Source organism: Typopeltis vanoorti, chromosome 1 (assembly GCF_054136105.1).
Source record: "Typopeltis vanoorti isolate ZY-2024b chromosome 1, IOZ_Tvanoo_1.0, whole genome shotgun sequence".
NCBI lineage: Eukaryota > Metazoa > Arthropoda > Arachnida > Uropygi > Thelyphonidae > Typopeltis > Typopeltis vanoorti.
The window spans coordinates 19,271,029-19,292,278 of record NC_143549.1 but is presented as its reverse complement, the minus strand read 5'-3'; the positions used below and the strand labels follow the sequence as shown (position 1 = coordinate 19,292,278).

The 21,250-nt window shown below is 36.5% G+C and overlaps 1 protein-coding gene across 4 annotated transcripts in view; it reads left to right on the top strand.

Moving 5' to 3' along the window:
* The window catches only part of LOC150109819 (cAMP-dependent protein kinase type II regulatory subunit-like), a 487,212-nt gene that overhangs the window by 171,981 nt on the left and 293,981 nt on the right, over positions 1-21,250 (top strand). For all 4 annotated transcript variants that reach the window (XM_090413727.1, XM_090413588.1, XM_090413646.1 and 1 more), the window contains exon 5: positions 11,887-11,928. In XM_090413727.1, the coding sequence (XP_090269853.1) occupies positions 11,887-11,928 (42 nt within the window). The remainder of the gene's footprint in view (positions 1-11,886; positions 11,929-21,250) is intronic.

Below are 21,250 nucleotides of genomic sequence, written 5' to 3'. Positions count from 1 at the left end.
AAATAGTGGCACTGTTCGTGAGGCAATGTGGTGTAACGTTGAAGATGACAGGAAGACATATTTAGTTGGATGTTGCTATAGGCCAGGGGATGTGGAGGGTGGTGATGAAGAAATGTATAAATAATTTGGATTAGTGAACAAAGGAAGGCTAATTATTATGAGTGATTTTAATTATGATGGTGTAGATTGGCATGAATAAACAGAATTTGGTAATAAGGAAAATTAATTTCTTGAGGTCTTGAGAGACAGAACTATCTCAGGCAGCATGTAAAGGAGGGCACGAGAGGGTCAAGAGTTTAGATCTGATCATTTCATCAGAGGATGTAATTGTGAGGTGGGGTTGCACTTTCCTCCAGTTGGTGAGAGTGATCACCTGGGTTGTGGCTAGCTATATGTGGATTTCTGTGAGGAAAGAATATATGTAGAATTATTAGGCTGCTGATTATGAGACAGCTTAGAACTCACTACTTCTTTGAACGTCCTGTCATATCAGAATTTGCTATGGTGTATATAGTTGGGCTCCTTTCCAGACAGTTCTCTGATAGCATCAGTGGTCTATGCAGATATATCTTATTTTCTTGTGGTTCTTATTGTTCATCTTGTCTGTATTACAGAAAATCACCTCTTTCTGACTATGCCATTTATGCTGACCAACAAGGAACCCAACTATTACACAATAACAAAATCTGATATGATAGGAAGTTTAAAGAAGCTTGTGCGATTATGATCAACTTTCTCATCCTCTGCAAGTACTTTATGATCTCTGATCAACCATCGCAACAAGAACTAAAAAAAAAAAAAAATGCATAGGTTATGTATCAAGGGATACAATAAAATCAGAGACAGTATTCTGCAACTGTCTGCTCCACAATCTCTTCTCAGCATTCAAATGTTATCTAAAGCTGGTTTCACTTCTACTCTTCCAAGGATCCTCTACCTCCTCTATCAGTTCCAGGTGTTTACAAAATTCCTTGTTTCTGCAACTAATGGTATCTTATTATGGTGAAACTAGGTGATCTGCTGACATTCACTTAGAAGAAAGTAAAAAGTGACTGACCATCCCTTGCTGATTCTTTGCACAGAATCAAATCGAAAAAATTACTATGCTTCACCACAAAAAAGTACAAAATTTGAAACTTTTTTAGAATCAGCAGCAGATTAAAAAAATAAACCTAATCATAATAAATATGGTTATATTAAACTTTCCAAGATTTGGGAAGTTCTTAGGCCTCCCAGTCAACACAGCTAAGGCTAGTCAGCAGTGCCTCAATAGAGGGTACCCTTTCATAGGACTTTAGGCTTTTTTCCTGATTTTTTCCACTTAGTGTTTGTGCAAATTTGTGTGTTTTTGCAGTTTTAAGTTTCCTTGATACTGTTTCAGTGATTGAGGTGACATATAGGAGTGATTAAATGTATTTAAATTAAGGGGATATTAAATCCCACATTATTTCAAAGCCGAATAAGAAACTCAAAGAGTTTCATGCCGAATATAGCAAACTATAGAAGTTTCAGCAAATTATAGTGTAAGCTAAAGCACGTAGTTCAACACTAGGGCAACTCATTGCAAAGGTGGGGAAAGTCCTGATCACTATTCTTAGTATTAAGTGGTCTAGTATAGCCTACTTAATATTTCCCATAATGTTTTACATTATGGGAAATACTAAGAATATTCTTATTTACATTATGGGAAATAATAAGAATAGTTATCAGATCTTTCCCCACCTTTGTAACGAGTTGCCTTGGTGTTGAACTATGTGCTTTAGTTTACGCTACAATTTGCCGAAACTTCTATAGTTTGCTATATTCAGCATGAAACTCTTTGATTCCTATCTTTGAGTTTCTTATTCGGCTTTGAAATAATGTGGGATTTAATATCCCCTTAAATAATGTTACATTGCCGAAGTGAATGTTCTTTATTTAAGTGATTAAATGATTAAATGTGTTGTTTAATTATTTATATGTGCTGTATTTATTCCATTAAACCCCATAATGAGTTCAACTAACATGTGCCTAAATAGTCAATTGTCTATTCCACATTATTCATTAATTTTCTTTGGGACTGTTGTACAAAAGTATCCAACCCTGAATTGACTATCAATCAACAAACTGGTCATAAATTGATATCACCAGTTGGGAATTTTTCAGAGTAATTCAGGAAAAGGTACTGTAAGTACTGGATGAATAATGGTTAGTGCAGGCCTCCTTAGTATTTTAGTACTCTATTCACTCTTCTGTTTTATTTAGTACCAATTCCTAGCGAGATTTATGAAGTGTGCGTGTGTGTGTGTGTGTGTGTGCATACTCCTGAAGATGATAACCTCAACATAGGTATTGAAATTGATTATTTATTATTGTTAATAATTTTTTATTCTCCAGATAATTGGATCTGCAATAAATCAACTTAAAATGCAAATTCTATTGAAGTTTTTTTTTATTTAAAAAAAAAAAATTAAATAGCAATCTCACGAGAGAGGTGACCAAACCTCTCACATGTGGGAGAGGTTTGGTAACATAACCAATAAAAGAATGTCAAATCCTTAAAATTTTTTAAGGATGTGACGGCCAGTTTTTCTGTTTTGTTTAGGTTGCAACTTAGTTTTTTTATTTGAGTTTAATATGTATGATGTTTCCATTTGTATTTTGTCAGCTAGATTGAAGGGGAAGGGATCTTAGACCTCTTTCAATATGATAAATGAAATCTAATTTGTTAACTGACCCGGTGCATTGGCATAGTTCAGACTCTTTTCTAGCAGAGAGAGAGTTCTCCTTGGTTGAGGTTGTAGCTCGATTTGTTAATAACTTGGCCATGGTCTGTTGGTGGTTGGTTGCTCCTAACAATGTTGGTTTGTAATTGTCTGTTCCTTCAGATATGGCGTCTCGATTGTCTGTTGCTTTCTTGTAAGAAAGCAAGATAATTGGGATGCAATTATCAAATATATGACAGAGGTCGAAATGTTGAATGTTACTTTCCTAATATTAAGTAAAGTAATTATTTTAACACGTGTGTTGTGTCTCCATAAATTCTTAACCATGAATGCTGACCACCATGTGTAACCTTAAAAGAAAGAACAATACTGTATGTGTGTTAAGGTAGAAAGAAAGAATCTGTTTATCTATTTCTTGAAAAGCTGATGTATTCACTAGATGATAATGTATTCACTAGATGATGTATTAGAATGTGAAAAAAAAAAAAAAAGCTATTCCAAAGAACAAAAATAGATGAAAGAAGAGGATGAGCAGTTGGTGAGATAAATTTGGAGCTGAACTGTGAATGGACATATGGACATTGTTGCTCATGTTCTGATGTATTAAAATAGGGGGGAGAGAGAGAGAGAGAGAAAAAAGCTGTTTCAAAGAACAGAAGTAGATGAAATTAAATGAAAGAAGAGAATGGGCAGTTGGTGGGATAAGTTTGGAGCCGAACTGTGAATGGCATTGTTTCTCATGTTCTTATATGCATTTCCCTTGTCTAATGCATTTGTCATCTTGTTATAAATAAGTAAGTAGGCTGCTGAAATATGCCTCCTCTAGCAAAATCATGCTGTCCATAAAACAAAATGCTACTATTGTCAACCCAGTTCTGAATCTTGGTGATTCTTCTTTTCACTAACCTCTCAAACACTTCAACTACAGCTGCAGGCACAAAGATTGGCCTATAATTTAAAGCTTTAGTCTTATCATTTTAATTATGAAAAAGAAGAATTTTGCTGCCTTTCAACTTCCTTGGAGCTTGTCTCAGTGTAAGACTCATTTTAAAAAGGCATGTCAAAGCTCATAACTTTCTGAAACCTCCCTTAACAAAACACACATTAATATATCATTAATGAGTCTGGTTGCCTTGTTGGCCTAATGGTTAACGTATCTGCTCTCCAGCCAAAAGGCTGCGGGTTCGAATCCCGCTGTGGGCATGGATGTTTGTGATTGTCTGTGAAAATAGTAGTGATGGTGAACATTAGATGATGTTGTTATAGTTGCAGTTCGTTGTAGTGGGTGGAGACAGTTGTAAAGTAAGTGCCCTCTCTCGATGAGTCTTTGGACTCCCTGGAGGTGTCATGTAATAACAATAATAATATATCATTAATATTAACTACAGCCTCATTAATATCAAGTTTACTCACATGCCTCCTGTTCACCCACCATTAGTGCATCCTCCTCGCTCTCCACTGAAGTTTTGCATGATGTTACATTCACAAAAATGAAATACCTTTATGAATTGCTCATTAAATATCTGATCTGTATCCTCTACCATGATTATCATTCTACCATTTTCACCAATTGATATCATCATTCATTAATCATTCTTTCTTATACTGGCAATATATTGAAAGTCAAGCTCCTGAAGACTTTTTTGGCCTCATTAACTGACTGTTGTTCCTACTGTACTTTTGTTGAACTTTACCAAATGAGTCACCTTCTATTGCTTGCTCTTTGTACTCCTCATGGAACTGATTATTACCACTCATCATGTGCTGCCTTCATAATGCCTTCTTCCAGATTGCATGTGTCACCTCTTCATTGATCCATTTCACACCTACTTTATTTAACCTCCTAATGCTTCGAATACATTCAGATATTGCCTCTACCAGAGTTTTTGGCGAGTGTCCAAGCAGCAAGGATATCCTCTCCATCCAATTCCTCCTTCCATTATATAGCTGTAAGCTGCACATCATATAGCAGTGGTATTGTGTTAATTTCACAAATTAACACAGTACCACAAAATAAAGAGTAAATATATTTAAAAGTCATATATTTATTACAACCTGAAAATTACAGATCATCATCAGTGGCATCAGGCAGCTGAAAACAAAGTAGATTGTGAACAGTGGATTATTTAAAACGGAAAGTGCATCATGATGTTATACATAGAAACAACACAAAGAAATTACTGAGGAAACATAGTATTATTATTGTTGTTAAAAAATTAATGATGTGCGATTAGAATAAGACTTCTCATATCTTTGATAGTGAGAGACAGTCACTCCAATTCAGGTTTGAATGGTGGAGTAAGACTTTGGCTCTTTCTTTAAACTTTTGAACTTATGACAGCAGCGATGGAGTAAGTGCATTTTAGACCATAGGATATTGTGGTCAGTAAAAATTGCAAAATATGCAAGGGTAGATCTCTCAGATTTCCTATTAACGATATCAGATTAGTATTATTTCATTCTTTTCTCCACTGAATGTCCACTTTGTTTGAAATGAGAAAAGTGACAGTCACACGGAACTTGGTAGACACCAGGGAGAATGAGAGGGAATCGTTTATCTTTAGAAGAACAGGACCATGATGATAGTTTGTTGAAAGGAATGAATGTAGTCACTTGATTATATTTTTAAGGAAGCTAGAGATTAGTTCCGAGATGTTAGAAATATATGGGATGGTAACTCCTCCTACTGCTTCATTGTAGGTTAAGCTCAGATTATAGAAATCAAAGACATTTTGTGTGGTCCACCATTTAGATGCTTGCACTGTTTGATGTCCAGAAGTTCTTGTAGTTGTGATTTACAGCATGTAATGTGAGCATTTATTTAATAGTTTTAATAATTCCAGTCTTCTCAGAAGTATAGTGAGTATTGCTATTGAATATAGCAAGAAGGTAAAGATGGGTTTCAATAAATGGAAGTAATTAGTTCACCTGTGACAGTGGGAGAGTAAGATGTCAAGGAAATCTAGTTTGCTTTCTTTTTGCTATTGATGTTGTGAAATTAATTTATGGATGTAGAGTGGTTATGTTTGCCAGAAAGACAGGGCCTTCCTTTCCAGCAAATAGAATGTATCTTTGTTGTGAGCCTTCTGATCCTCCTCCTCCTGGGTATGGCATGCAGTTTGATACTACCTTGCTCGAACAACTCCTTATCACTCCTCATGTACTATTGACCTTCTTCCCTTATAGTGTCGGATTCCACAGCACTGCTCCAAGCTGCCTCCTAAGTCTCATATTCTTAACTGAACTCTATATGTTTAGCAACTTCCCAGGACAACACTGCATATTCACCTTCCCTGATCATTGGCAGAGGTGGCTGGCAACCTTGGTTATGGATACATCTGCTGATGTTATCACTAGACTCTGCACTCTCATATTCTGAGTCCCTTCAATCACATACTCTTTCACGTAATTATCCCTTAATAGTAATTGTATAAATTCCATTTTGGTCTTGCTATGCACACGTTCCTCCCTCAGTTCTTTGTCCTCAGAATTGAAGTTTCCTGTAATAATTGATTGGCCTGTATTCATGCTAATCTGCTAGTTCCTAGCATCTACATCTTTCTGTGACCCCCCCAGTATATAGCAGGAGCACCCTGTATGTTGCTGTTTGTCTTGCACTAGTAACCTCAATAATTGTCTCTCTAAGTAGCTCATCCTAAGTCCTTATAATACAATTCATTCTATAACTGCATCTTTTGGCCAAGTCTCACTGATGCTGATAATTTTTAACCAAGTTAACCTCATCAATGCCAAAAACTCCCATATATTTCTGATGTTTCTGGCATTTGTTTACATGCATTTTAACAGTGTCTTAGATCTACAGTTATCCTTATTTGATGTACTTACCAACCAATTTAGATTTGAAACCTAGGAAAGTGTGCTCAGTATTGCATGATCATTTCTACACTCACTCATTCATTTGTCCCATGCTGGACACTCTTGACTGCTAGTTTCCCTAATTTTTTGCTGTAACCTCTCACTGAACAACACTTCCTCCAAACATCTAGCTCCAAAACCATTTTCCATGCAGTCTATCATGCATGTACAAGTCCTTTCATCCATCAAATTCATTCCAGACATCTATAAACTGCATACCATTCCTCCTGCACAATCTTCTCATTGACTCAATTGCAATTGTTACTCATCTTTTTAACTCATTTCTATCCTACTGTGGCAGCAAACTTGGTCATTGCTTGCTCTTCTTTTTTTACTTCTGATTCTTCAACTCTTTCATATCTTCTCTCATTGTGTATTTCTTGCTTTCAAATCATTTGTGCCTGCCAAAACAAGTAGCTGGGTTCCACGGGAATGAAGAAAGAGTGGAAATGAAGAAAGCTATGGAAAGAGTGCAAAGAAAAGTTACAAAGATGATATTTGGATTATGGAATGTAGATTATGAGGACGGGGTGCTTAAGGGTCAAAGCTGTATAACTGAGAGGAGACCTCCACATAGCCTTTAAAGGAATGCGGAGAACCGACCAGGGCTTCTGACCTAATGTCCAATCCTCACCTTCTCGTGGTGCACCCTGTTGGGTATCTACTTTGATACTGAACGAACGAGGATGGGCTGGCAATTTGGGATTTAGCCGACCAAATTGTATTCTTATTGGTTAAACCAAAATAAAAAATGATGGTACAACATGACAAAATTTCATGCCGGCTGGGGCGTCGCCCGGTTAAACAAGGCCCCCGTTGTTTTCGCCAGGGAACCAGGGCGAACAGCGAAAAGTCAGCTACTGGAACAAATCTGAAAACAAACCCCAACTCAACATCACCAGAGTTAAAGATCGGTACTATCAATGTAAGAAGCCTGAATGGCAAAGAAATGGAGCTAGCTGAGGAATTAGATAAGTACCAGATCGACATAATAGGGGTGACTGAAACAAAAAAGACCAAAACTGGTGAGATCTTTCTGAGCAATAAATACAAAATGTTATATTCAGGCAATGACAATCAAGGAAAAGAAGGAGTAGCCATAGTATTCAACACAAAATACGAGGCTAATCTTCTTGAATGGCAGTCAGTCTCAAGTAGAGTAATGTGGGCAAATATGAGAATGGGGAACTGGACAATGAGACTTATTTGTGCCTATGGTCCCACAGAAGGTTCTACTAAGGTAGAAGTGGAGGAATTTTTTGATGCTTTAGAAAAAGCAACTGACACAATGAAAAAGGAAAAGTTGGTCCTTGTTGGGGATCTAAATAGTAGAGTAGGAAATGATTGTGAGACATACAAAAATATTTTGGGAAAATTTGGAGAAAAGAGCAAAGCTAATAATAATGGCAAATATCTGTTGGATTTCTGCTCAGGACATGGACTGGTTATTACTAACACCATGTTCCAACATAAAAATCTGCACAAATTCACATGGAGAGAAGAGGCTAGGAATAAGAAAAGTCTCATTGACTATGTTATTGTTGATAGTGATGTTTTCTCCCTGGTGCAGGACACCAGAGTGTACAGAGGATTTGAAATTGGAAGTGATCACTATTTAGTCTTGAGCAGGATAAAATTGAATTTCATATTGAAAAGAATAACATGTAAGAAAGTTTTAAAGCGAATAAAAGTTGAGCAGCTCTCAGATGTGAACTGTAGACTAAAATACAGAAATATTATTGAAAAGAAAATGAAAGAGTTTGAGAACAGGAATCAAACCTTGGAGATTCAGTGGCAAACTCTGAAGGAAACATTGATTGATTCTGCCAGAGAGGCATGTGGTGAGGTTGTGTGCAAGGATAAAAAAATCAGAACTCCCTGGTGGACACAGGAAGTTAAAGAGGCAGTGAAGGAAAAGAAGAAAGCATATCAAAAGTTCCTGGCAAATAAGGCAGCTGTTACTCTTACAGAATACAGAGACAAATGTAAGAAAGCTAAACAGTGTGTAAAACTAGCTAAACAAAAGTCATGGGAGGACTTTGGCAAGAATATAGAAAATAAATATCAAGAAGGTGGCAAAATATTCTGGAGGTTGTTGAAGAAGCTTAGGAATGGAGGAAAGAGTGCTGTAAAAGGAATTAGAGATGATAAAGGTGAAATGAAAACAGGAGAAAAAGATATCCTTGAAGTATGGAGTAATTACTTTGAAAAACTGCTAAATGAAACAAGCAGTGATGACAGCACAGTGATAAAAAACACTGACCAGGCATGCAGTCAGGAATACATATCCATACTTGAAGTAGAAAAAGCCATCAAAGGCTTGAAATGTGGAAAGGCAGCAGGAGTAGATGATATTCGACCAGAAATGCTGAAGTATGGTGGTATAAGAGTCTTACAGTGGCTGCACTGCATAGTTCAGAAAGCCTGGACAGAGGGACGAATTCCCAATGATTGGAGTAGAGCTCTCATAGTACCCATATATAAAAAGGGAAATAAAACTGAATGTGAGAATTACAGAGGTATTTCCCTACCGAGTGTTCCTGGCAAGATCTATGCAAGTATACTTGAGAAACGGTTGAGAAGAATTGTGGAAGAAAAGCTTGGTGAAGAACAAGCTGGATTCAGGCCAAATAGAGGCTGTCAGGATCAGATCTTCACTTTACGACAAATAGTCGAGAAAGCATGGGAATATAACAAAGATCTGTATTTAAGTTTTGTCGATTTGGAAAAGGCATATGACAAGGTGCCAAGAGAGAAGCTATTCAATACGCTGCAGTTATATGGTGTCAATGGGGCATTATATCAAGCAATACTTAGTCTTTATTTGAGTTGTGAGTCAGCAGTTAGAATTGAAGGAAGTACAGGAAGATGGTTTAATGTTAAATCTGGTGTGAGACAAGGATGTACATTATCCCCCCTGTTATTCATTATCTATATGGATCACATTATGAAGGAATGTGGTATTAAACCTGATATCAAAATTGGAGATGTTAATGTCAGCTCTTTGCTTTATGCGGATGATGTTATACTTCTAAATAAATCCGCTACAAGTCTGCAAGATTCTCTGACTAAATTGAATAGCTGTTGTAATAGATATGGTATGAAGGTCAGCAATAAAAAGACAAAGACAATGAAAATAGGCAGAATCATTGAAAATGTCAACTGTGTTGTGAATGGAGAACCTGTGGAACAAGTAAAACATTTCAGCTACTTAGGCACAATTTTTACTGAAGATGGTAAACTAAATATAGAAATAGACAACAGAATCAGCAAAGCTGGTATCGTGGGAAGTCAATTGAATAAATTCATATGGAATAAGAAAGAAATTAGTCGGAACACTAAATTAGCTGTATACAAGACTGTGTTCAAACCAATTTTAACTTATGGATCTGAGAGCTGGGTCAGAAGTAAAACACTTGACCAAAGACTAGAGACCGCAGATATGAGAGTCCTGAGAAAGATTAGAGGCGTGAACAGATGGCATCAATGGCAATATCATATTAAAAATGAGGATATTAGGAAAGAACTTGACATTGTCAGCATCCAGGAATGCGTTAGCAGAGCTAATCTCAGATGGTATGGTCACTTAAATAGAATGGGAGAGGAAAGATTAGCAAAACAAGTGTTCTCTGCCAGGTTGGTAGGAAAAACGACCCAGAGGAAGACCAAGATATAGGTGGATTGATACGGTACAAAGTGCCTTAGACGATAGAAATATAAGATCTGATAATGTTGGAGTCTTGACAAGTAACAGACTGATTTGGAGGAAAATTGTAGATAGGAAGTTAGTAATGATGTAATTTTTTCATGTAGTACTGTCATATCCTGTACACCCCTTGAGGGTACATGGCAGGAATTTGATGATGATGATGATGATGATTATGAGGACAGATTGAGATATGTGGACTTGCAGACATTGATATAAGAGAGAGAGAGAGTGTGTGTGTGGGGGGGGGGGACTTCCATAAACTTATCTCTAATCCAGATAATTTTAATAATAGGGTGTGACACCCTTTGGCAACTCGTATAGGTAAAAATGACCTCCATTACTTCCACCTTAGTATCACCACCTCTGGGTCTGGCTCCCACTGCTTTTGTACAGAAGTGGTAGCTTTCCCTGAGATGTGAGAGGCTCTGCTTGGGGGGTAAGTTTTGCCTGTTCTCTGAGTGGGGCCACTGCTGATATTATAGTTCTGTCTGGTGGTGGTGGGGTGAGCCTGTCACTGAGTGGAGCCAGCTCTGAGTTGGATAGTCCTTCGGTCACTCATAGGAAGTGGTCTGGGGGAACTGCCTAATTTTTAGAGAGGTCTTCACTTAAACAGCACCTCAATAAAGGTTGAAACCGGTCTTGGTAGTGGCCCTTCCCTTAATGCATATCATTATACATGTCCGCAAGATGTGCTTTGCAGTATGGGAGAAACTTATACCACCTTTACCATGAGTTGCCCAAGACCTGAAAGTACTTCAGGCACAAACTTTGTTTGCTTACACTTGGATAAAGGATAAAACGCAATATATAATTAGTAGCATAGCCAAGTGAAAAAACTTCCATAAACTTATTTCTAATCCAGAGAATTTTAATAATAGGGTATGACACTCATACCCTATTATTAAAATAAAATAAAGAAGACTACCACTCTCGAATGTTTTTAAAGAAGCAGCTACAGTCGCTCGCTCTGTTGATAACCTTAACAGGAACCAAGGTTTAATACTCCCAGAGATGTGGAAAACACTAATTAGATCTCTTAACACACAGGAAATGAACTTCAATGCAACCTACAGAATGTTCCTTAGCAACAACTAGTTAATCATGTACACGCAATACGTGTATCACTCACATTCAATGCTATTTCAGTTTGCAACTATAATCGTTAGAATTTTACAGTGATTCATATTTGTGTAATGTTTAAGTGCTTGTACCCTGAAGATGCCAACAGCTAAAGTTTGGTGAAACTAGTAGGTTTAATAAATATTTATTTAACACTTGATCCATTGTCCAAATAATTACTCTAGGATGATAATAGTTATATATTGTTTGCTCAGATTGGATGAATAAATAATCCAGAAACAAACTTCTATGGGTTTCATTAGTAAATGTAAAATGTAACACCCTGTTTCAAAAACTCCAGAATAATGCAACAAAGATGTTAAATTTGATAACTGCATATCAAACAGCAAATTGTTTTATTTAAAAAAACAAAACATACTAGTTTTGATAGATTTTTCAGCATGAGGGTTTGTACTGTATCCATTTCATGTTAATTAAATTTGCACTAACGTATATGCTTTTTTTTTTTTTTTTTAGAATCAAATGCAGGAAGTTCTGGATGCAATGTTCGAAAGAAATGTAAGTGATATCAGTTTAATAGTTTCTTGTTTTTGATGATAATATGCAACTAAAAAATATACATAGGGTCAATGTTTTAATTACAGGCAAATAAATAATTAAATATCAGAACATAAATAAGAACTAGTTTACTATTTTTTACTTTGATACATAAATGTGTTAAGCATCAGACCAAAAAAAAAAACTTGAATGTAACATTTATAATGTGTAGCATTTGCACAGTGAATTTAATGAATAGAAGGATTTATATTATTATTATTCTGGATCTCCATGAAATCATGACTCATTGTGGGAGGCCCATGTTAGACATCATCAAGGTCTAATATGGGCAACTACCATGTTATTCCACCACTCTTTAAACCTATTCACCTTCTTCACATTCACCACTGTATCAGGCAATGAATTCCATGGTCCAACCACCCTCCTTCTCACCATTTTCTTTTGCAACTTCCAGATGTTGGCTTTTTGTACTTGGTCCTCCCCTTGTTCTAATATATGAAAAATCCCTCCATATCATTCCTGTAAATCCTTTTCACAGTTTAAATGTGTGTCATATCATCCCTTAATCTTCTATTTCCAAACTCTGCAGGTTTTCATGACCTCAGTCTGTCCTCATTAAACATTGCAGAGTCCTGATATGATTTTGGTTGTCCACCTCTGTACCCTCTCCAGAGTTAATTTATTCTGTTTAAATCAAGGTCACATTAGTCCTCATGTGGCCTAACCTGTACTTTATACAATGGAATCACTATTTTATCTCCTGGTCAAAGTTCATCTTAGTATTGCAGTAGTCCTCTAGGTTGGTTGCCTTCACCATCTTTGCAGTATGTGCCCTAAACTTTAAATTTGTGTCAACAGTCATCTGAAGATCTCTTGCCTCATCCACTTTCTCAAGAAGAGATCCACCAATGGAGTATGCAGCTTCCCATCTTTGGATCACAAATTTCAAAACTTTACCCTTTCTTTCATGTTTACACGGTGATCAGAATACTTTATAAATAATTATGGAGACAACTACCATGTTAGAGCAAAACTTTAGTTTAATATAAAACCAAGATGAACACTCTGTGTTTCGACCTTCATATTAAGGTGATCATCTGAGCATACACATATTTACAAAGAAACAAGCTGCACTACAATCTACATGGTTTGCTAAAGTTACTGACCAACTGTTACAACAATTATTGGCCTGACCTCTGGTGAGGGAGGAAAAAACCTTTACTACATCAAAGCTAGAGTCCTATGATTATTATCTATTTGGTTATAATATTAAATTGGGCTGGAGAGTAACATGTTTATACATATATATGTAGAAAGTTTTTTACCTTGGGTATATAATGTTAAAGATACCAAGCAATTTTATAAGCTAGGTTTTAATCCTTTTTTTCCCAAGTAAGCAAACAGACAAGTAAGTCAAGTTTGTGCCTGCACGTAGTGCAAGTCTGAGGCAACTCATAGTAAAGGTGGAGTAAGCTCAGATCACTTTCCTTAGTATTTTTCCCCCTAACGCAAAGCACATTCCCTTTCGGAGATGTATCATACTATGCATTAAAGCCAAGTGGGCCCCTTCATACATCTCTAAAAGGGGATGTGCTTTGCATTAGGGGAAAATACTAAGGAAAGTGATCGGAGCTTACTCCACATTTACCACGAGTTCCCTCAGACTTGTACTACGTGCAGACGCAAACTTCACAAGTATAAAGTTTCACAAGTATAAAGTTTAGGGCACATACTGCAAAGAGTTGAATATGTTTTTTTAATTTTATAGGTGGTTTAAAAGTGGCATTAAGATTATAATGGTGTAGGATTCTATTGATTTTTTCTGATAACCCTTTAATGTATGGGATGGCTATGGTTTTACTGTAATCTGTATTTTTTTTTTTTTTTGATGAAGCTTTATGAAGAACTTTATTAATAGTATTTTTGTTATAGACATTATTTATAAATGTGTTACCAATAATCTTTAATTCTTGTTTAAGAGCTTGTTGATTAGAGCAAATGTTATAGCTCTGTTTTTAAGAGTGTTAATTAATCCAAATTTTTGCAATGGGTGGTGATATGAGTTTATTATTATTATTATGTGACACCTCCAGGGAGTCCAAAGACTCATTGAGGGAGAGTGTGCCAACTGCATAGAATGATTGAACTCCTTCTAATTACTAACCTTGCTCAAACTTGCTTAACTTTTTTGTGTGACCATTATAGCAGAGGCTCTACCAATTGACCAACCTTTCTTGGTATATATTGGCTTGTTAGCATGTATATATTGGCCAGTATGTGTCGAACGGTAAACCATGATGGATAGACTGCCTGAGGGAAGACTTGTGACTAGTGATTCCAGAAACTGGAACGAGGTCTAATTTTCAATTTCAAATATACAATTTGTTTATTTGTATACCTTTGTATATTTTCAATCTACAAAGAAACAAGCTGCACTACAATCTACATGGTTTGCTAAAGTTACCGACTAACCGTTACAACAATTATTCGACCCTCAATTATTTTTCCCTCACCTGACCACTGGTGATTGGAAAAAAAAAAAAAAAACTTTACTACATCAAAGATGGAGAGAAGAGGCTAGGAATAAGAAAAGTCTCATTGACTATGTTATTGTTGATAGTGATGTTTTCTCCCTGGTGAAGGACACCAGAGTGTACAGAGGATTTGAAATTGGAAGTGATCACTATTTAGTCTTGAGCAGGATAAAATTGAATTTCATATTGAAAAGAAGAACATGTAAGAAAGTTTTAAAGCGAATAAAAGTTGAGCAACTCTCAGATGTGAACTGTAGATTAAAATACACAAAGATTATTGAAGAAAAAATGAAAGAGTTTGAGAACTGGAATCAAACCTTTGAGATTCAGTGGCAAACTCTGAAGAAAACATTGATTGATTCTGCCAGAGAGGCATGTGGTGAGGTTATCTGTAAGGATAAAAAAATCAGAACTCCCTGGTGGACACAGGAAGTTAAAGAGGCAGTGAAGGAAAAGAAGAAAGCATACCAAAAGTTACTGTCAAATAAGTCAGCTTGTGCTCTTAGAGAATATAGAGACAAATGCAAGAATGCTAAACACTGTTTAAAACTAGCTAAACAAAAGTCATGGGAGAACTTTGGCAAGAATATAGAAAATAAATATCAAGAAGGTGGCAAAATATTCTGGAGGTTGTTGAAGAAGCTTAAGAATGGAGGAAAGAGTGCTGTAAAAGGAATTAGAGATGATAAAGGTGGCATGAAAACGGGAGAAAAAGATATCCTTGAATAATGGAGTAATTACTTTGAAAAACTGTTAAATGAAACAAGCAGCGATGACAGCACAGTGGTAAAAAACACTGACCAGGCATGCAGTCAGAAATACATATCCATACTTGAAGTAGAAAAAGCCATCAAAGGCTTGAAATGTGGAAAGGCAGCAGGAGTAGATGATATTCGACCAGAAATGCTGAAGTATGGTGGTATAAGAGTCTTACAGTGGCTGCACTGCATAGTTCAGAAAGCCTGGACAGAGAGACGAATTCCCGATGACTGGAGTAGAGCTCTCATAGTACCCATATATAAACAGGGAAATAAAACTGATGTGAGAATTACAGAGGTATTTCCCTACTGAGTGTTCCTGGCAAGATCTATGCAAGTATACTTGAGAAACGGTTGAGAAGAATTGTGGAAGAAAAGCTTGGTGAAGAACAAGCTGGATTCAGGCCAAATAGAGGCTGTCAGGATCAGATCTTCACTTTACGACAAATAGTTGAGAAAGCATGGGAATATAACAAAGATCTGTATTTAAGTTTTGTTGATCTGGAAAAGGCATATGACAAGGTGCCAAGAGAGAAGCTATTCAATACGCTGCAGTTATATGGTGTCAATGGGGCATTATATCAAGCAATACTTAGTCTTTATTTGAGTTGTAAGTCAGCAGTTAGAATTGAAGGAAGTACAGGAAGATGGTTTAATGTTAAATCTGGTGCGAGACAAGGATGTACATTATCCCCTCTGTTATTCATTATCTATATGGATCACATTATGAAGGAAAGTGGTATTAAACATGATATCAAAATTGGAGATGTTAATGTCAGCTCTTTGCTTTATGCAGATGATGTTATACTTCTAAATAAATCTGCTTCAAGTCTGCAAGATTTTCTGACTAAATTGAATAGCTCTTGTAATAGATATGGTATGAAGGTCAGCAATAAAAAGACAAAGACAATAAAAATAGGCAGAATCATTGAAAATGTCAACTGTGTTGTGAATGGAGAACCTGTGGAACAAGTAAAACATTTCAGCTATTTAGGCACGATTTTTACTGAAGATGGTAAATTAAATATAGAAATAGATAACAGAATAAGCAAAGCTGGTATGGTGGGAAGTCAATTGAATAAATTCATATGGAATAAGAGAGAAATTAGTCGGAACACTAAATTAGCTGTGTACAAGACAGTGTTCAAACCAGTTTTAACTTATGGGTCTGAGAGGTGGGTCAGAAGTAAAACACTTGACCAAAGACTAGAGACCACAGATATGAGAGTCCTGAGAAAGATTATAGGCATGAACAGATGGCATCAATGGCAATATCATATTAAAAACGAGGATATTAGGAAAGAACTTGTCATTGTCAGCATCCAGGAATGTGTTAGCAGAGCTAATCTCAGGTGTTATGGTCACTTAAACAGAATGGGCGAGGAAAGATTAGCAAAACAAGTGTTCTCTGCCAGGTTGGCAGCAAAACGAACTAGAGGAAGACCAAGATATAGGTGGATTGATACTGTACAAAGTGCTTTAGACGATAGAAATATAAGATCTGATAATGTTGGAGTCTTGACAATGTTGGAGTAACAAACTGATTTGGAGAAAAATTGTAGATAGGAAATTAATAATGATGTAATTTTTATGTAGTACTATTATATCCTGTACACCCCTTGAGGGTACATGGCAGGAATTTGATGATGATGATGATGAGGTTACAAAATTAAACTAGGCTGGAGAGCAACATGTTTATATATATATATATATAAAACTCTGTGATTATACATATAAATTGGTAGGGAATAGTTTCTAATTCAAGCTGAAAATTGCTTAAAGTCCTCAAGTATGCCCAAAACTAAGTAGACTGAATATTATTATTATTACCCCAAGACCTCATGGAGTCAAAGACTCATCTGAGAGGTCCTTTTATCAGACACACAGCTCATCATACAATGCCTTGAACACATTCAAACTCCTTGCAGACGCCACACACTCGGGCAAGGCATTCCAATCATTTACAGCTCTGCATGAAAAAAACCTGCCTCTCACTCCCCTACTCACACCCTCTTTATACAGTTTCCAGGAATGACCTCTGGTTCTCACCCGATTTCCCACTATTTTCTGTAGAACTTCTCCAGCATCGATCCTATAACAACCCCTTACCAACTTGTAGGTCTTTATCATATCTCTCCTCTTCCTCCTGTCCACCAGACTCTGCAAATTACATCTTTTCAATCTTTCCTCATACTCGACATTCCACAGGTCAGAAACTACCTTAGCCATTCGCCCTTGGACCCTTTCCAGCATCTCTTCATCCTTCTGAAAACCAGGTGACCAAATCTGGGCACAATAGTCCATGTGTGGCCTAATCAAAGCCTTATACAACAGAACAAGAATCTTCCTACTTCTACGTCAGTGTCCTCCACATCATTCCCAGAAGCTTTTGTGTTGCCTTCATGGCTATGTGTCCCCTAAATTTCAGATCCTTATCCACTATCTCCTCCAGATCTCTTATTTCTTCCACCTCCAACAATATATCCTCACCAAGCATGAATTCTGCATCCCATCTTTGTTTACTAAATTTTAAAACTTTACATTTTGCAACATTGAACTCGCATCCCTATTTCCGTGCCCAATTACTCAATTTATTCAAGTCTTCTTGTATGGCCACAACATCTTCATGGTTCAACCCAACTTTGCATCATCTGCAAACAACTGAATATCTCCATCCAAATCTTCACCTATATCATTAATATACAAGTTAAACAGTAATGACCCCAAAACAGACCCCTGATGCACTCCATTAGTGACTTTCCTTTTCCTGGATATCGCTCTCCAATACACAACTTGTTGATACCTATCAGATAGCCAGTCTCCAGTCCAATGCACTAATCTAATATCCAACCCCATATGCTCTAGTTTGACTATCAATTTATCATCAACAGCACTCCCCCCCCTCCCTCTTCTTTCAAGGAGATATGTGCCATCCAAATTCTTGGAATTTTTATGCCACCATTATTGTTGAGATTAGGGTGGTTAATCAGAATTTCACAGGCTTTTTTAAATTTTCTTTCATACCAGGTTTTTGTATAATGTAAAGAGCAGGTACTTATAGCTTGTATTGGAAAGTATTCCATACCAATTGGTTGAAATTTATATATATAATTACATAATTATATACACACACACACACACACACACACACACACACACACACACACACACACACACACACTCGGCTCTCTTTTTATGCGGATTTGAAGTTATGCGGTGCATAACTTCCAAACTTATGTATCGTTGTACATAATGAACAGTGTGTCGCAGCACATTCTGGCATAACGTGAGTAACGGTAAGCAGTGAGTGTCCGTGAAGTTTAATTTTGCATGTGAGTATTTGTCTTTTCATTATCAAAAGTCTAAATTTCGCTAATTTTTATTTTAAAGATTTAATTTTTCCCAATGAAGAAAAAAAGCAATTTCTTTGGAAATGAAAATTGCAATTTTAGATAGCTTAGCAAAAGGAGAGGGATCTACGGCGATTGGTAAACATTTTAATTTATGCGAATCTACTATAAGAGCAATTAAAAAGAATGAAGTCGCAATAAGAAAATCTGTCATTTCTGGCACAACACTAAGTGCCGAATTATCATCGTACCCAAGAGATACTTTATTAGAAAAAAATGGAACGAGCGCTCGTAATTTGGATTGAAGAATTAACTCAAAGAAGAATTCCTATAAATGATTATTTAATTAAACAAAAAGCTCTTTGGTTTTATGAACAGATACAGCATTTGGAGCCGTCTACTTCTGCTTCCTAGGCTGATAAACAATTTTCGGCTAGCAGAGAATTGTTAACCGGGTTTTTAAAAAGGAATGCACTTCATAACGTGAAGATTGCAGGAGAGGTTGCAGCAGTAGATGAAGAAGCAGCAAAAAAAATTTCAAGAGAAGTTAGCTAGAATTATTGAAGATGGTGTATATTGTCCCAATCAAGTGTTTAATGCTGACGAAACAGGATTGTTTTGGAAGAAAATGCCTAGTCGAACTTACATCGCAAAGTCTGAAAAAAAAAGCAAATCGTTAAACAAAGCAAGCAAATATCGAGTAATGACCGCACAGTTAGCCTAGTGGCTTTGCGCTTCACAACCATGTGCCTGGAGAAGGAGTGTCCTCGGTTCAATTCCCATCGCCGACGTGAGGAGCTAAAGGATCTTCTTCAGCCATAGCCAAGTTAGCTGGTCTTGGGCATGGACAGCAAGGTTTTTTTCCACGAGTTTATCTGGGGTTTTTCATTTCTCAAGCAGGGAAACTGGCCCTGTGAACACACAGGGATACAGCCAGGAATACTTAGAGGCATAGGGGGTGACCATCCTATCCTCGTACTTTGGTTACGAAATCCAAGCATGCTTGGAAGGTTGTGGGCTTTAAACAAGTAATTACCTGTTAAAGCCATTGGGATAGGATAGGAAAGATCGAGCAACGTTGTTACTTTGTAGCAATGCATCTGGAAATCGAATGTTGAAACCCCTCCTAGTAAATCGATCTCTAAGACCACATGCTCTAAAAGGTAAAGATCCAAAACTGCTACCAAAAGTTACTTACATTGGATGGATTAGCCGTCCAATGTAAGTAACAAAGGCCTGGGTAACAACTGCTGTATTTACTGAATGGTTCAATAATTGCTTTGTACCAGAAGTGGAAACATATATGAAGCAAAAAGCTTTCGTTTTTCAAGTTTTATTAATTGTTGACAATGCACCAAGTCATCTTTATTTAGAACATCCAAATGTGCAGTTAGTGTGTTTTCCAACCACTACAACAAGCATTATTCTGCCATTAGATCAAAGCATAATTGCTACTTTTTAAAAATATTACTTTAAGCACACTTTTAAATTTATATTGGATAAACTAGAAAATGAATCATTAATGGTAACTGATGTTTGGAAAAAATTTTCTATTTTGGACTGCTTAAATCATGTTGCATCTGCTATCACTGAAATAAGACCACAAACTTTAAATGCCTGCTGGAAAGCAGCTTGGTCTGGATGTGTAGCAAACAGTGCAACCATGCAAACATCTACATTATCAGCTGAAATCATTACTTTGGCACAGGAAATTGGTTTCCTGTTTATATATTTCCACTTAAGTGATGATGATATTATTGGATATCGATTAACTTTAGATATCGTCGAAGATCCAGAAAACGATAGTGAAGCAGAAGAAAAACCTGTCCCCCTCACTGCAAATATAATTCGAGAAGGTCTTGAACTGTGCAATAAATTAGAAAATCATTTTCTTATTAATGACACAAATTCTGAACGAGCTTTTAAATTCCAACGTGAGCTGAAGAACTGTATGTCTGGATGTCTGTATAAAAAATTAGTAAAATCATCATCGCAAAGTTTAATCACTGATTACGTTGTCAGAAGACGAAAATCAGCACAGAACGAGGATGAAGCTAAATCTGTTTGTGAAGAACCATTGCCTTTACCATAAAGATCTGATGCACTGACCATCTCTTCTGGTGATGAAAGTGATTTCACACCAGTTCGCAAACCTTGCCAAAGATTGTCTAATAGCAACAATAATTCTAATGACAAAATGTAAAAAAAAATTGTTACTTTTCAATAAAATAAATGAATAAAGTTTTAAATCATGTTAAGCCAATCATGTTAAGACTGATGCAACAGAAGAAGAAGATAAGAACTCACATACAGAAATGGTAGACAAACAAGCTAAACTCTGCAAGGAGCAGCATGGGTTTACTAAAGGAAGGTCAGGTTTTAGCAATTTGCTCATATTTTATAACAGTGCTATGGTCGAGTTGGATAAAGTATAAAGAATACTGTGTGTGCGAACCTGCCAGATTTAAGTGATCAGTGTTGTACCTCAGGGTTCAATCCTTGGGACATTGTTGTTCAGTCTACACATTAATGACAGTCGTTTTGCTTCTTTATAAGGTCTTGATAAGACCACAGCTGGATTATTGTTGTGCAGATTTGGTCTCCCGGTTTCCAAGGGGATAAAGAAGCTGTAGAAAGAAAGGGTGCAAAGAAGAGTTACCAAGATTATATCTGGATTATG